Source organism: Vombatus ursinus, unplaced genomic scaffold (assembly GCF_900497805.2).
Source record: "Vombatus ursinus unplaced genomic scaffold, bare-nosed wombat genome assembly UNPS02014817.1, whole genome shotgun sequence".
NCBI classification, from domain to species: Eukaryota; Metazoa; Chordata; class Mammalia; order Diprotodontia; family Vombatidae; genus Vombatus; species Vombatus ursinus.
Genome location: NW_020954595.1, coordinates 7,388,899 through 7,404,632, shown reverse-complemented (window position 1 = coordinate 7,404,632; position 15,734 = coordinate 7,388,899). Strand labels below are relative to the sequence as shown.

Sequence of the window (15,734 nt, the reverse complement as noted above, 5' to 3'; positions counted from 1 at the left end):
AGAAAACTAGGAGCAGTGTCATGAAAACTTGGAGAAGAGGGTAACAGCGTCAGAGCCCACGGAGAAGTCAAGGATAAAGATAAATGCCATTAGATTGGGCTTTTATTAAGACGACACTAGTAACTTTGAAGTGAGCAGTTTCAGTTGAATGGTCAGATCAGAAGCCAGACTGCAGAGGGTTAAGAAGAGAGTGAAAAGAAAGGAAGTAGAGACACCGAGTGTAGGTAATTTTCTCAAGGAGTTTGGCCAAGAAAAGGAAAAAAGCTTCCAAAGCAGCAGGGGCAGTTGGATCAAGAGAGCGTTTTTTAAGGATGATGGAAACATGGGGGGCATGGGCGGTGGGGGAGAGGGTTCGGGGTGTAGGGCGAAAGCAGTCTATAGATAAGGAAAGACTGACGATTAGTGAGATAATACCTATGATAAAGAGGATAAATCTGCTGGAGAAAATGGGTTCGGTTGTGCACGTAGAAGGGTTTGCCTTGGCAAGAAGGTCTACCTCTTCATAGAAGACAAGAGTAACATGAGATGAGGAGAGAAGAAAGAGTTCTTGGCAAATGACTTCAATCATTTTTTTTTTCAATGAAACATGGGAAAAGGTTCTCAATAGAGAGGGTGAAGGGAGAGGTGCCCTGTAAAGTTTGAGGAAGAACAAAAAGTTTTGGGATAGCCACTACAGTGAGTGGGATAGTAAAACAATTAATGAAAATTTAAAAAGACTGCCTAGATACATTGAAAGCCTAGTTGAAATTATGAAATATAAATTTGTAATGGACTCAGCATAGGAGCAAAAGTAGCGTATGGTAGGTATAATCTAAGGTTTAAACTTAGCAAGACATGATGGATAGCAATACGATAATGTGGCAAGGAACGAAAGTGCAGAATTGAACTATTTCACTAAGGGGAGAAGAAAGAGAAGGGAAGAAAGTGTAGTCGGTACAGAGGTAATGGCATCGGAAAAAACTGTGTAACAGATGGATTAGAGGTCACTGTGAGGATGAAGAACTAGGGTGGAGCTCATGAAGCAGAGGGAAAGATGTAATAATAGCATCCCTCAATAAATAAGTAGTCAATGGTCATGAACAAACAGTTCCCAAAAGAAGAATTCCAAACTAATTAGTAACCATATGAAAGAATTCTCCAAATCACTAATAAGAGGGAGAAAAAATGCACATCACAACAACCCTTAAATTCTGCCTCATCCAGCAAATTGCAAAAGATGAAAAGAGACAATGTTGAATGGGTTGTGGGAATCCAGGCACACTACTGCATTGTTGATGGAGCTGAGAATCACTACAACTATTTTCTAAAGCAATCTGAAATGATGCAAATAAAGGGACTAAAATATCCATATTCTTTGACCCAAAAATTCTACCACAGGGCTCATAACCCAGGGAGGCCACTGGTAAGAATATAGTCCCCACAGGCACCAAAACATTTAGAACAGCACTTTTTCTGGCAGGAAATAACTGGGAACAAACTAGTTGCTCATTGATTGGGGAGCAGCTAAACAAAATGTGTCAACAGGACTGTAACACTTGTGTGCTTTAAGAAATGATTTTTAAAAAAAAAAGGAGGGGAGAGGGCGGCTACGTGGTATAGTGGATAAAGCACGGACCCTGGAGTCCCTAGGACCTGAGTTCGAATGCAGCCTCAGACACATGACACTCACTAGCTGTGTGGCTCTGGGTGGGTCACTTGACCTCAGTTGCCTCACATAAAAACAAACAAAAAAAAAAGAAATGACAAATATGATGAATACAGAAACATGCAAAGACTTATGCAATCTGATATTGAGTTGAGTAGTTTGCAGAGATAAAAAAAATAGTACACGATGACTACAACAATATAAATGGAAGTAACAACCATAAAAAAAAATCAAAAGTAAATATTGTAATATTACAAGGAACAACCATGGTCCAGAAGAAGAGTTATGAGAAGACCTTCCCACTACACTTCTTTGTGGAAGTGAAAGGTCCACCAAGTGTAGAACACTGCATTTACTTTCAGACTTTTCCTTTCTTTCTTCAAAAATGATTATTTGTTATACTGGATGATTCTCTTGGGGGATGGGGTATACTAGGAGAAAAATTCTGGTGAATTAAAAAAGTTATCAGTAAAAAAAGAAATTAAGATGTCACGGCAAAAGATTATGATCAGACAAGGAATTTCAGGGTTCATGAATATGGAAGTGGAACACCTGTGTGTGTATGATCATCAGTGTTCGGTTAAAGTGGAGCAAAGGAATAGGTCATAGGAACTGAGGAGACTGAGGAACTTGGAAGTTAGGGTGTGTGACAAAGGATCGGCACAGCATACGTTCAAGTCCCCTGAGGGCAGAAGTTGGGATCTAGAGGAAAGGCTGTGAACCAGGCACTGAACTCTTTAAGAAAGGAAGGACAACGTCCTGGAGGTTGGCAGATTACAGCTCCAGAATCTTGGCTGGCTCATACATTTGGATTCTTTAAAGGAGAGGTTACTGAGTGTTGTGGCAGCAACAGTGTCCAGCAGGGGCAATGGAGAGCAAGGAGCATTCCGACTGAGGCCTACCTTGACCACTAACTGCTCAGCAACGTCAAGAGAGCTTCTTACAGGCCTATGAAAACTTTCAACTAGCTAACCATCCAACCCAACCATCAAGGGAGCAGCACTACAAGTGCTGGGCGCAAGACTTCTAATGGAACCAGGCAATCTAGTCTGACAGACTAGAAGCTAGTCATTAGCTGATCAAAGTCTGACTGATCCCATCTAAAATGAGGTACCTCCTATGGAACCAGCAACCACCCACTAGGGATCATCAAAAACAGAACCCAAAACAAGACCTGCCTCAACGCCCAGCTGCTTTAGTCCTGCCCCTCTGGTTCCTTCTCCATACTTCACCCCTTAGAAGCCATGACGCTCAGGAGAGGAGCTGACAGGAGAAATCAGCCAAGCTTACTTAGTGCAGAGGGGCCCTGCGATACTAAAACATGTTACCAGGGAATGACGCAGCAGCATGCCTAGGGAAGGGCTCAGGGGAAAAGGTTTATGGGATTACAGAATCGAGAGCTGAAAGGAACCTCCAAAGGCATCCAATTCAAACCCTTTACTCTACAGAGAAGTTAAATGATTTGCCAAAAGTCACAAAAGTAACAGCCACTTAACAAGCATTTATTAAGCTCTTAATATGTGCCAGAACTGTGCTATGTGCTGAGGATACAAAGAAAGGCAAAAGAGAGTTCCTGTCCTCAAGCAGCATACATTCTAATGAGGGAGACAACACGTGTGCATGTGTGTGCATGTATGTATATATGTATATGTATAACACAAGACACAGAGTAGATAGAAAGTAACCTGAAAGGGGAAGGAACTGGCAGTTGGCCTGAGGGACACACTGGGAAAGATCTCAAGCCAAAGTTCAATCTGAGCAAAGTCTTGAAGGAAGCCAAGGAAACTAAAGACAGAGGTGAGGGGAAAGAGCATTCGGGGTATGGGGGGACATGCAATGCCAGTGTCCTCAAAGAGACTGTCATGGTGGAGGCGATGAAAACAGGCCACTGCAGCTGGATCACAAAGTCAAGTGCAAGAAAGCTGCAAAGGGCCAAGTGAGGAAGAGATTTCAATGCCAGAGGATTTTATATTTGTTCCTGGGGAAGCTCTGGGGCTTCCTGTGGAGCAAGGTAATATGGTCAGCCCTACATTTTTAAAAAATATGCTTGGCAGCTGAGTGGAGGAAGGACTGGAATGGGGAGACAGATCGGCTAAAAGGCTCCAGCATCGAACACCAGGTCTGTCTTCCTCCTCAGATTCAGAAGGCCGTGTTCTTTCTACTCTATTACGCTATCTGTACAGGATTCTATGAAGAAGCTACCAGATGAAAAGAAACTTTCTACCTGCCCTCCCCTCCCTCACCCCCTGGGTACTCCACCTCCATATCTTCAAATGTGTATGCTTGGGGGGAGGGAGGGAGGACCCACCACCTCCACCGAAGGTGCCCAGTGGTAAAAGACTATCTATGTGTAGCAGATCCCAGAAAATGGGACAAATGACTTAAAAGAAGAAATGTGTGAAGGAATAACTCTTAGATGTCATCTACTCCAAAGTTTCCAGTGTTCTTATGGTGTTCAACACAACTCCAACATGTCTTGGGACATCAGCACAGTTAGGTTCCTCTCTGCCTACTGCCAAGAAAATTACAGGGAACACAGGTGAGGGGCTGCATTCCAAGCTGCCTCTTGAAAACCAAACCACATTTCTCAGACATGTGGGGAACTGAGTCAAATTTACAAGAGTAAGAGCCATTCTCCAATTGGCAAATGATCAAGAGATGAGAATAGGAAGTTTCCAAAGAGAGAAATCAAAGCTATCAACAGCCATATGATAAAGTGCTCTAAATCATTAATAATTATAAAAATGCAAATTAAAATCACCTCAAACCCATCAGATTGGCTAAGATGTCAGAAAAGGAAAAGGACAAATACTGGAGATATGGGAAAATAGGTACACTAATGCACTGTTGCCAGAGCTGTGAACTAGTCAACCAATCGGGAGAACAGTTTGGAACTACACCTAAAAAGCTATTAAACCATGCCTACTCCTTAGCCCACCCATACCGCTACTAGGCTTATACTCCGAAGATCAAGAAGAAAAAGGACCCATATGTACAACAACACTGATAGCAGCTCTTTTTGTGGTGCCAAAGAACTGGAAAATGAGGGGAGGTCCATCAACTGGGGAACAGCTGAACAAGCTGTGGTATATGACTGTAATGGAATGCTATTGTGCTGAAAGAAATGAAGGAGATGACTTCAGAAAAAACCTTCGAAGACTTATGTGAACTGATGCAAAGTGAAGTGAACAGAACCAGGAGAACGATTTAAGCGCTAACAATGAAAAAATAATGATCTTTGAAAGACTGAGTAACTCTGACCAACACAATAACCAACCACAATTCCAAAGAACTCATGATGGCCACGTTCAGATAGAGAGCTAAAGGACTCAGAGTACAAACTGAAGCAAAGTCTTTTCTTTTTTGGACATAGCCAATGCAGAAATCTGTGTTCTACAGCTATCCAAATTTGTAATGGGTTTTGTTTTTCCTGCCTTTTCAATGGGGTGGGGGGGGGGGGGGGGAAATTCAGAACTGAAAATTTTTTTAAAACTGAATTTAAAAATGGAAAAGGGAAAGAGATGGGGAAAGTGAAAGGGAGAGGAAGAGAGAAACCAGAGACCATACCGTTTCCGAAGATTCTTTCTCAAAAGTCAGACGATTCTCAAGATCACCTGTTCCTTTAACCCCAAAAAGGGAAGGGTCAGTCTCTAATGCCGAGCTCTATATAGAGTCAGTCACAGTCTAATGGTAAGAGTGGGGGACTGATAGAGGATACCTTCCTTCCAACACAGCCTTTAGACTCATATTAGCAGTGATCAAGGAGAAGTCAAACATCTTGGAGTCTCAGTTTTTTGGCCTAAAAAATGGGGGCTATCTCAAAGAGTGGTGGTTAGGACAGTTCTTTGTAAACTTTAAAGCCCTGTGTAAAGAGTAGCTAGTATTGCCACTCAGGACTTCTATCCTTTAGGAGGCTCACTGAGTGGTTCCAAGAGCATGCCCCAATAGTCAGGGCACTATTGGTGCAGCAGCAAAAGCACCCTCTACAATCTGGCTCCAATCCACTTTTTCTACACTTATTCCATAATATTCCTCCTTCACGGATTCTATGTTCCAGCTAAACTGACCTACACCAAAAATCCCAGTTCTGATGCTTTACCTATTTGACCTTGGTAAAGTCATTCTAGCATCTCAGCCTCAGTTTTCTCATCTATAAAAGAAGACACAGCCAGACCACAGCCCTTTAGGCTCACCCTAACTCTTAATCTCTGGTGCCCTGTGCTATGAAGTTCTGGCAGCCCCATCTCAGACATCTTATGGTATATATAGGTCACTATTAACCAAGGACTACGGAATTCATTTGACCCTCAGTGGCACTAATGGTGTCTTAGTCCTGCAGGGGCCAGAAGGTGTTTGACACTGCGGATAATGGCCCCCTTTCAATTCACCCTCCAAGTTAAGATTAATTTTGTTGGCAGAATACTGCCTCTGATTCACTACTCAACAAGGCAAAACCAAAAGGATATGAAAAAGCGGGACCCTGGTAGTCACCCTTGCTTAATGAAGGCAATTAGTCCACTCCCCTACACCCCATGGAGTCTGGCTGCAATCGCTTGCTCCTCTATTCCACACTAAACTCATCTTCCACAAAAACAGTAGATTTTTTTCAGCACAGATTCTTTTCTACAGTCGGCCCCTGCTTTATAATGATAACCTGGGACAGCCAGAGATAACAAAGATTTATAAGAGAGAGAACGTGCACCCAAGAGCTGACACCAACCTGGCCAAACAGCCAGAGGACTCCAGGGGATCCTTAGCAACTGGAAACCTTCAGACTCAAAGAGCAAGAGGCCGTCTCCTTCCTCACTACCTGAGTAGAGAAATCTGGTGCCTTTCAGCTCACCTTGGCCGTGCAATCATCCTAGGTCTATTCTTTACCCAGAACACTGATCCAGACGTACAACTGTCAGGCTTCTGCTCACCCCCAGCACTGGTTGAAGAGCATAAAGAATTCCTGGAGAAAGAAGTTCAGTGGATATAGGTATTATATGTAATACGTCCAGTACAACCTACAGCACATCAACTCCAGTAAACCTAGGCTTTACCTGTAGTATTTTATTTGATGGACTGAAAAGGACACAGGCAGAAAATCTGGGACCAGGCTCAAAGCCTTCATCCTCAGCCTTGGGAACAAAAGGTATTAGAAGTATCCCTGGTAGGGGCAAAGGCAGTTTTTACCTCCAAATTACAAATGACATCTCTTATCCAGCTCAACCTCTTTGGCTATCTCTGCCACTGAATTATTGCAGAGTAAAACCCAAATCTTACTTCTTCCTGCCCCACTCTCAGATCCTGTGAATGTCTGATTCCGACCAAGATCCTGCAATGGGGGCCTTCAGAGCCAATGAGCTGGTCCACCTGGCTCCTAGCATTAAGAGACGGCTCCCTGCGGCCAAACATCTGCACTCACTGCATCTGAGATTCCCATGGGGAGAAAACACTGCTCAGCCCAAACCCAACCACAATCCAGTCAAGGGCAATACCATCAGTTAGTCATCACACATTTACTACCGGCCAGGCAAATCACTGTGGATCAAGAAGAAAGACAAAAACATCATCCCGCCCTCAAGGAATTCACATTTAAATGGTCCCCTCCAGGTCTATATAAGCATACACACAAAGGCAAGAGAGAGAAAGTGAGTAATAACTACAAAGTTTGGGCCTAAATGAAGGTCACAGGAAATTAGGTTTCTGTCACTGCCAGGAGAAGCTTTCAGGCCAAGCTAGTCACAACAGCAGTATTGCCTGATGGTACATTAAAGCTCCCCATCGGTGGAACTTTCCAAGCAGATACAGGGAAATAAGAGATCACTCGTCAAGATGTTTGGAAAAGAAAAGAAGGTGGGGTAAGAGTAGGTGCAAGATTAGATTAGCTTTAAAATTTTATAATCCTGATGCTGCTAAACAAAAAATCTGTGACAGCTAGGTATGCTCAACAAAAAAATAGGCTGCTAGGTGATATAGTGGATACAGCGGCTGGGCATGGAGTCAGGAAGATCCAAGTTCAAATCTGACCTCAGACTCTGACTAGCTCTACGATCCAGGGCAAATCTTTAACCTGTTTACCTCAGTTTCATCTGCAAAATGGGCGACACAGCACCTGCCTCTCGAGGTTGTCGTGAGAATCAAATGAGGTCATAATTGTAAAACCTTTAGCACTGTGCCCGGCACGTACTAAGTGCTATATAAATGTTAGCTACTATGGTTATTAAAGAGTTTGTAAAGAAAAACTGTATAAAAAGTAGGTTTGATGATTTTTTAAAGCATTTATATTGTGCCTACTATGTATAAGGCACCCTGCTAAGCACAAAGTGACTTGACCAGAGTCACAAACAGGTATGAGTTTTAACTAGTATAAGCCCACCTTAAATTCTCATTTCCTTGGACAGGGCTGGGGGAGGAAACAGCAGAAAGATGTGAAAATACGTAGGTGACAACTTTCCATGGTCTGGGATAAAGTGATAAAAGTTACAGCAGAAATGCTGAATTCATTTAAGCGAGTCTACAAAAAGCTAACACACGGGTCTTTAAAAATGCCTACGTCTATGTTCATTCACAGCAGGTCTACCCATATCGCTCACTCTCCTACCCAAGTCTTCAGCAGCTCCTCAATGACTGTAGAATACAATCCAAACTCCCCCACCTTGGCATTTTCAAACCCTCCACAATCTGGCTCCAACCCACTTTTTCTAGACTTATTCCATAATAATCCTCCTTCAGGGATTCTATGTTCCAGCTAAACTGACCTACAGTAAGCTGGGTATCCCATCTCCTCATCTTGGCCTCCACCTCTCCTGGAGCTGCCTTTAAAAATCACCTCAGGGGCCACGTCCAGCTATCACTTGCCTTCCTCCAATCCCAATTGTCAGTGCTCTTTCACTCCTCAAATCACCTCTGACTTACTTCAGTCACTCAACAAGCATTTCTTAAGTGACCACTTGGTGCCAGGCACCACACGAAATGCTGGGGATACAAAGAAAGGCAAAAAAGTCTGTCCTTGCACTCAAGGAGCCCATATTCTAATTGCGGAGAGGGAGAAGACAAGGAAAGGCCTCCTTCAATACAGTAGAATGAGCTAAGTCTGGAAGAATCAGAGAAGCTTGGAGGCAGACTTGACAGATGAGGAGGGAGAGGAGTTCAGGCATGAGGAAAAAGCAAGAAGACATGTTTGAGGACCTTCAAGGGCAGCCAGATGCAAGAATGAACAAAGGGCGTCATTACCATCCAAGAAGAGGCCAAGTTGTAAAGAGCTTTAAATCATAAAGGCCTTCCTATCTGATCCTGGCAGTAACAGGGAGCCCCAGGAGCTCACTGAGAAGGGCACTAAGGTGGTTAGACTGGCAGCGATGTAGAGGATGAATCCAAAAGGGAAGAGAACAGAGGCAGGGAGACCAGGAGCTGCTGCCACCACCCAGTGGGTGATGCGAAGGGATGAAGACCTGGATCACCGTGGCCACGGGAGGGAAGAAAAGGGACATATTCCAAAGACATGGTGCAGGCAGGAACTACACATGGCGATGAACGGGATACGTGGAAGCAAGAAAGACACCAAGCTTGCAGGCTCAGGCGACTTCGAGGATGGTAGCCTTGACAGTTCAGAGGATAATTCAAAGCAGACAGGGTTAGAGGGACAATGATGCATTCTGTTCTCTACTCAAGAAAAGAGAACCAGGAACGATGGGTGGATGATGCAAGAAAGGAAAACTTCCTAACAGTGAGAAAGGTAAAGAAATACCTGCTAATTAAAGCTACCACAAAGTCACATAGGGGCCTCAGGAAATAATGAGTTTCCCATCGCTGATGGTCTTTAAGCAAAGGGTGGATGACTACTTGTAGTCCGCAATGTAATCTAAGAGATTCTCATTCAGGTGTATGGGCAGACAGACAGGGTGGTCTCTGAAGCCCCTTTCAAGAACTCAGATTCTGGGAATTTGTTCAAGCACAGACAATGAGAAGAATCTGGGGAACAACGTAGGAAAAAGCTGAAAAGAAAGGCTGGACACAGACGACAAAGGCCTTCAAATGGTAAAGTAAGAGCGCAGAACTCACTAGGCAGGCCATAAGGGGTATTCAAAGGTGACATGATTAGCATTACACATTTCTAAATTTACTCTGATAGAATGAACCCGTGACAGGAGGCAGGGAGGCTGGCTGGAAGGTTCTTCAGTCTGGGCTAGAAGTAATAAAGATGTTACTCAGTGAGGTAATAGTAAGACTAAGAGAGCCCTGATTGTAAAGATCATGTGGGACAGCATTCAAAACCCTCGATAACTGACTCAATATGGCATCAAGGAGGGCAAAATTCAAGCCTGGGTGACAAGGAATAGCCATTTGTCAGGCACCTTCTCTGTGCCAGTGACAGTGCTAGGCACCGGGGCCTAACTACTGACACAACGATGAAACAGAAGATTCTGTTCCATTGGGAGACCACAGATATAAACAAAGTATATTCAAAGTAGGTACAAGGAAATGGGGGTGGAGGGAGGGTGAGTGGGAGCCTTACTGGTAGAAGGTGGTATTTGGGTTAAGCTTTGAAAGCCCCTGAAAACACTAAGAGTCCTCTGAGCTAAGAGGGAATAAAATCCAGGCACAAAGACTAGAGGTCAGGCATTCCGTGAAGCCAGTTTGGCTTTGGGTACATGGAGAGAAAGGCAGAATAAGCTTGGAAAGATATTCGAGAGAAAAGCTGTGAAGGGCTTGAAATGCTAAACAGAAAAGTTTGTATTTGATCCTGAAGAAAACTAGAATGAAGGTTCTGAACAATGTTTGCATCATGGACCCCTTCTCAGCATGCTGTTAGAGGAATAAAACAAAATCCATAGGACTGCCAAGGAAACCAACTCTACTGAGACAGAAAGATCAAAATACTTTTTTTAAAAGTTCACACACCCCCAGTTAAGAACCGGCACAGAGATGCTGTTTGTAAAGATTTGACATTCCTAGAAATGACAAGATCTAACATCTGACTGGCTATGCAGGAGAAGAGCAGATACGTAAGGAGTTAAGAGTTAGGCTGAAGTCATAAAACTGAGGACTGGTAGGATGGGGATACCCTCAATAGAAACTGGGAAATTTGGAAGAGGGGCAGGTTTGGGGCGCCGAAGGAGAAGACAGACAATGAGTTCTGCTTTGGACAAGTTGAATTTGAAATGCCTACAGAACAACCACTTTGAAAACACTCAACAGGTTATAAGAAACTAACTGGAGCTCAGAACAGTATAAACGAGGGCTGAATATATGCATCTGGGAATCATCTTCAGTGATGAAATTTAAACTCATGAGACTAATGAGATCATTCAGAGTAGGGAAAGAAGAGGACGAAGACCTAAAATATAAACACAGAGGATGGCACTTGGATAACGATACAGCAAAGGAGACTAAAAAGAAGCCAGACAAGCAAACTACCAAGAAAAACGGTGAAGCTCCAGAGAGAAGAGAGACTCCAGGAGAAGAGGATGACCAGTGACCGGGAAAAACGAAGACTGAAAACGGACCATCAGATTCGGTGGAGAAAGAGCACTTTCCAGAAATAAGGAAGTAATAAAAAGCAGATCTGAGGGCAAGGCAACGAATTTGGTTAGGGGGGATACCCAGACAATGACGTAAGGCTGGTAGAGATGAGGAGCTAAAACTCTGGAACAAAGATACAGATTTAGGAGTCCTCCGTGTACAATGAGTTGCCAGCTAAACCCTAGAACCAAATGAAGGCAAAGGGGAAGGGTACAAAGGAGGCAGACCTCCCACTGGTCCTATGCCCGCTCCTCCGGGCAGCCTTTCTCTTCCCCCAATATCTTCGTGTTTCCTCCTTCATCACACAGCATGTATCTATTGATCTAGTGTCCTCACCGCTCCAGGAGAGCAGGGAGAGAAAATTCAACAGTCTCTGCCCACAAGAAGATTATCATTCTACTGGGGGTGGGGGTAGGAAAAGAGAAGAGCACATGCAAATAGCAAAGCACATCCAGAAGCATCGAAGGGGAGAGGCCTTCTGGGAGCTTTCCATCTCAGCACCCAGCCTAGGTACCCTACACAGAGTGGGTGCTTAAGTAACTAATACTCAATGGGCTGAACTAGACAGGGATTTGGGAGATTCCTACATTTGCGGGTTAGAAGGAAAACAACAAACCTGGGAAGGAGAGAAGTCACCAGATCAGTAGGGGACCAAAGACCTCATGCAAAGCACTTTGCAAACACGCACATATTACTAGTCATTGTGGCTGTCTCCTACTCAGTCCCGCTCCACTGATCCATACCCTAGCTCAGCAATCCTTCAAGCTCAGCTCAAGACCACTGGCCCAGTCCCTCCAGCCATTTCGGTCAACTGCAGACCACAATGAACTTTCCCTTTCTTTATTATAACTTTTTGGCCTTAATCTCTGTTGCACCATTAACCCTTTCAATACTACTTTCTGTCGGTACCACAGAATTGAGTACTTGGTGTACCACCCGGTTCCCTAACTCGGCCACTTTTTGTTTTCCTCTCCCCCCTAACTATATCGCTAGTGTTTTGTGATAACAAACACTGTTGTACTTGAGACCTACAGCATAAAGCATTAAGATCACTTACGCATATGGCGTGTACCCAGTTACTTATAATCTCTATGAAACTTCATGGTAATACAAGTTCGTATGAACCATTTCTAAAATCTTGGGATACCTTCTAGCAGTAAAAAGCGTATCTAAACTGCCTATGCATTTTTCATACTCTACCTTTCCTCTTACATAGTAGGCATTGAAAGTATGTGTTGAATAAAATGTTCACTATAAAATTCAAAAAACCAAATATTGTCACTGAATTTTTACAACTTGAGTAATAACTGTGACAAATTCTATCCAAAAGTTAACAGGGAGGGCTGGTGGATTAATTATTTCTGAAGAAACAGTCATAGAGATGTTCAACTTCCTTAACCCTTCTTCAACTCTTTCCACTAACAGCAAAGCACCCAGAGCGGTCCTGGAAGGCTCATTTTAATAACAAACACCTCACAATTTTTCCTGAAGAAATTTTCATACTTAACCACAAACTATTCATTTAACTACTTCTCATGCATCAGTTTTCATCCAATGACTTATCTAACGTTAAACCTCACATGACATTAAAAGCACTACAAATCACAACTGCTGTATGACTCAGATATAGTATTAAATTAATTTTCCAACAGGTACGAATAAGCAAAAATCTGCTGGGCAATTCTTAGACAGAATATCCAACACTGCCCCAACTAATTCTGGCCAAAAAAATAAAGTTGCTGATAAATTATAACCAAACCCTGCCGTAACGCAGTAAAAGCCTGATCCAACATCATCCTATAACCATCCATTTATAACACTGCTCCAATGGATCTAGATGACCCCAGAATATCCCTTCGTCTAATTAATGTTGCTTTTTAAAGGAAACCACTAACTACTCCCTCCACCCCCATCCAGGATATATGCCTGCATCTAAATATCATCTAAGAAATCCCAGCCATCCTCGATATAATTGATAAGTATTCCACAATTCTTGTTCTCATGGATCAATGAGAATGGCTCAGCCATCAAATTTTACTTTTCCTTAATGGCAAAAATCTTCAAATAAAACAAAAGATAACCAAGAATGTCCATGCCCTGCAATAGCCAGACCACATGCAATTTTGTCAACCGCATTTTAAGTGGAACACCGGCAAACCAGGTGTCCAGAGTACAAGCAACCAATATGATGAAAGGTTCACCTGAAAATCCGTAACCAGGATAGGGTGTTAGAAGACCAGTTAAAGTCTATTCCCAGATCCATTCTTTATGAGCTGTATGACCTTGGGCAAGTCACTATCCCCACGACAGGCCTCAGTTTCCCTATCTTTAAAATGAACAAGCTGGACGGAAATTAGTTCTAAAGTAATTTCCAAGTCTAAAAAATTATATGGGTTCACCTGAAACGAGGGGGGAGGGGATGAACTTAGTAGATAAAGTTTACCCTAGAGTAGTCTAAGGTTTTTTTTAAACACCTGTAAAACTCATATAAAGAACTAGACTTCATTTCTACATTACTCCATAGGGCAGAATTAGGGCCAAATGGGAAAAGTAAAGGGCAAGACAGATTTCACCACAGGACTCAAAAGAAGTCCCCTTAACAACCACTTGGAACTGTCCAACAATGCAAAGTGCTGTGTCAGTGGGTAAAGAACCACTCCCATCCCTACAAGTATTAACCCACCTGAAAGACTATTTAGGGTTGTCAGAGCAGAGAAATCCTCTAGATGTGGGCGTTTTCACTAAGATGACTTCTGAAGTCTCTGATACTCGATGAATACAAACACTGCTGCCCACAAAATCACAGGGGGGACTGTTCAGTTTTGTCACCATACTCTTTAACACACAAAGGAGCAGGCAGAAGTAGCCAACAAATCAACAAATTCATTCACCAGTCAAACTACAAACCACAGGCTTGCTTTAGGCCCCAAGTCGGTTACTTTAAAGTTCTGGGACTGGGCATAACATTTTAAAAGATACATGAAATACGAAAAGGTTTAAATCTGCTCTACCTATTGACATCAGCTTAGAACAGTTGTTTTCCCTTTAAAAGGTGGGGGTTTGGGGGAGATAAACCTATAATTTCACTGGTCAAAGAAAGTCCTGGGGAGCAAACTCCTTGCAACAACCCTATTCTGCAACTCCTACTCATGAACTGTCTGGTACATAAAGCAAATGACTCTGCCTAGGCTCACACAGCCTAATTTAAACTCAAGCACCACTAGAGAAGGTGGATCTTGAACGCATCTTCCTGACTCCCTGACTGGCAAAATACTCCAAGCTGCCTCTTTACAGGAAAAACTTGGTGAATTCAAGTTAGTTCTATTTCAGCACGACACTATTTTTCACCTGAGGGTCTAGCACCATGAGAGGGTGCTCTAAAAACGAGTTCCTATCTTTATTTTGCTTTAAAAATAACCCAAACCTTCGATGCCCTTTCTTTCCAAAAGATCTTCGAGCTCTCAGAGGACAGGGACTGTTTTTGCCTCAAGGCCCGGCCTGGCCCATAGTACGCGCTTAATAAATGCTTAGTGACTTATAGAATCCTATTATGCTGATGCTTTACGACCAAGAAGCAACAAGAGAAGAAAGTGTGTATTTTGGCGGATTGCACATCTGATCTCACAATACTCTAGAGCAGTTTTCTGCTCTGAGGGGTATGCCGAACCCTTCAAAATTTATCTGCTTTCACTTTGAACCATCCCTACTATCTGCACCCCAAGGCCCTTTTAAAAGAAGTCACAGTCCGAGAACGCTACAACAGCTGGTAAAACTGTGAGGATCTTTTTTTTCTCTTTTTCCAAAAGAAGTCAGCTAACAACCGTGCAAATTTAAGGGAGATAACTGAACCTGGAGGCCAACCTCAGGGAACCGAGATGCAAGGAAGACATGGGGAACTCAGAGCATGGAGGACGGAGAAGCGCAGGCAAGTTGTGCAAAGGACAGAACAGACCAAGGGTATCTGGCTTGAAGGGGACGGTTTTCTCCCCGAGTCCCCCCCCCCCACCGCACCAGGACTGAAGGCTGGATGACAGCATCTTGCGGGGTTTCCGCTCAAAAGCAGGACTTCCACGCATCCCGCGCGGGGCATGCCCCGGGCCACTTCTGGAAACCCACCGACCAAGGAACCACGGGACACAAGGTCCTGGAAAGTGGCGCCGGCACCTGTTGCCGAGGCCGGCCTCCTCCCTCCCCGCCCCGGGGGTCCGCCGCCCCTCCCCCCCGCCCCGCCGCAGCAGCACCCACCTGACGGCCGGGCTGTAGGGGCTCCGGGAGCGGCGCCAGCTGCTGCTGCCGTACGGGCTCGGCGACACGTCCCCTCCGCGCTCGTACGAGCTGTGGCGGCTGTAGCTGGGCGAGCGGCGGCGGCCGTAGGGGCTGGGCGAGCGCGGCCCGCGCCGCGAGTACGGGCTGCTGCTGCCGCCGCCGCCGCCGCCGCCGCCGCCCACCGGGCTGCTCGGGGACTTGCGGCCGCGCTGGGCGCCGTCCTCGCGGGCGCCGGCCGGGCTGGGAGAGCGCGCGCGGCGCCGGTAGGCCTTGGGCTCGCTCTTGTCGTCTCGGTAGGCCCGCGGCGTCTCCT

The 15,734-nt window shown here is 44.4% G+C and overlaps 1 protein-coding gene across 1 annotated transcript in view; it reads right to left on the bottom strand.

Annotated features, from left to right (window-relative positions):
- Window positions 1–15,734, bottom strand: part of CDK13 (cyclin dependent kinase 13) — a 116,039-nt gene that overhangs the window by 99,855 nt on the left and 450 nt on the right. The window contains exon 2 of the mRNA XM_027835809.1: window positions 15,401–15,732. Within this exon, the coding sequence (XP_027691610.1) occupies window positions 15,401–15,732 (332 nt within the window). The remainder of the gene's footprint in view (window positions 1–15,400; window positions 15,733–15,734) is intronic.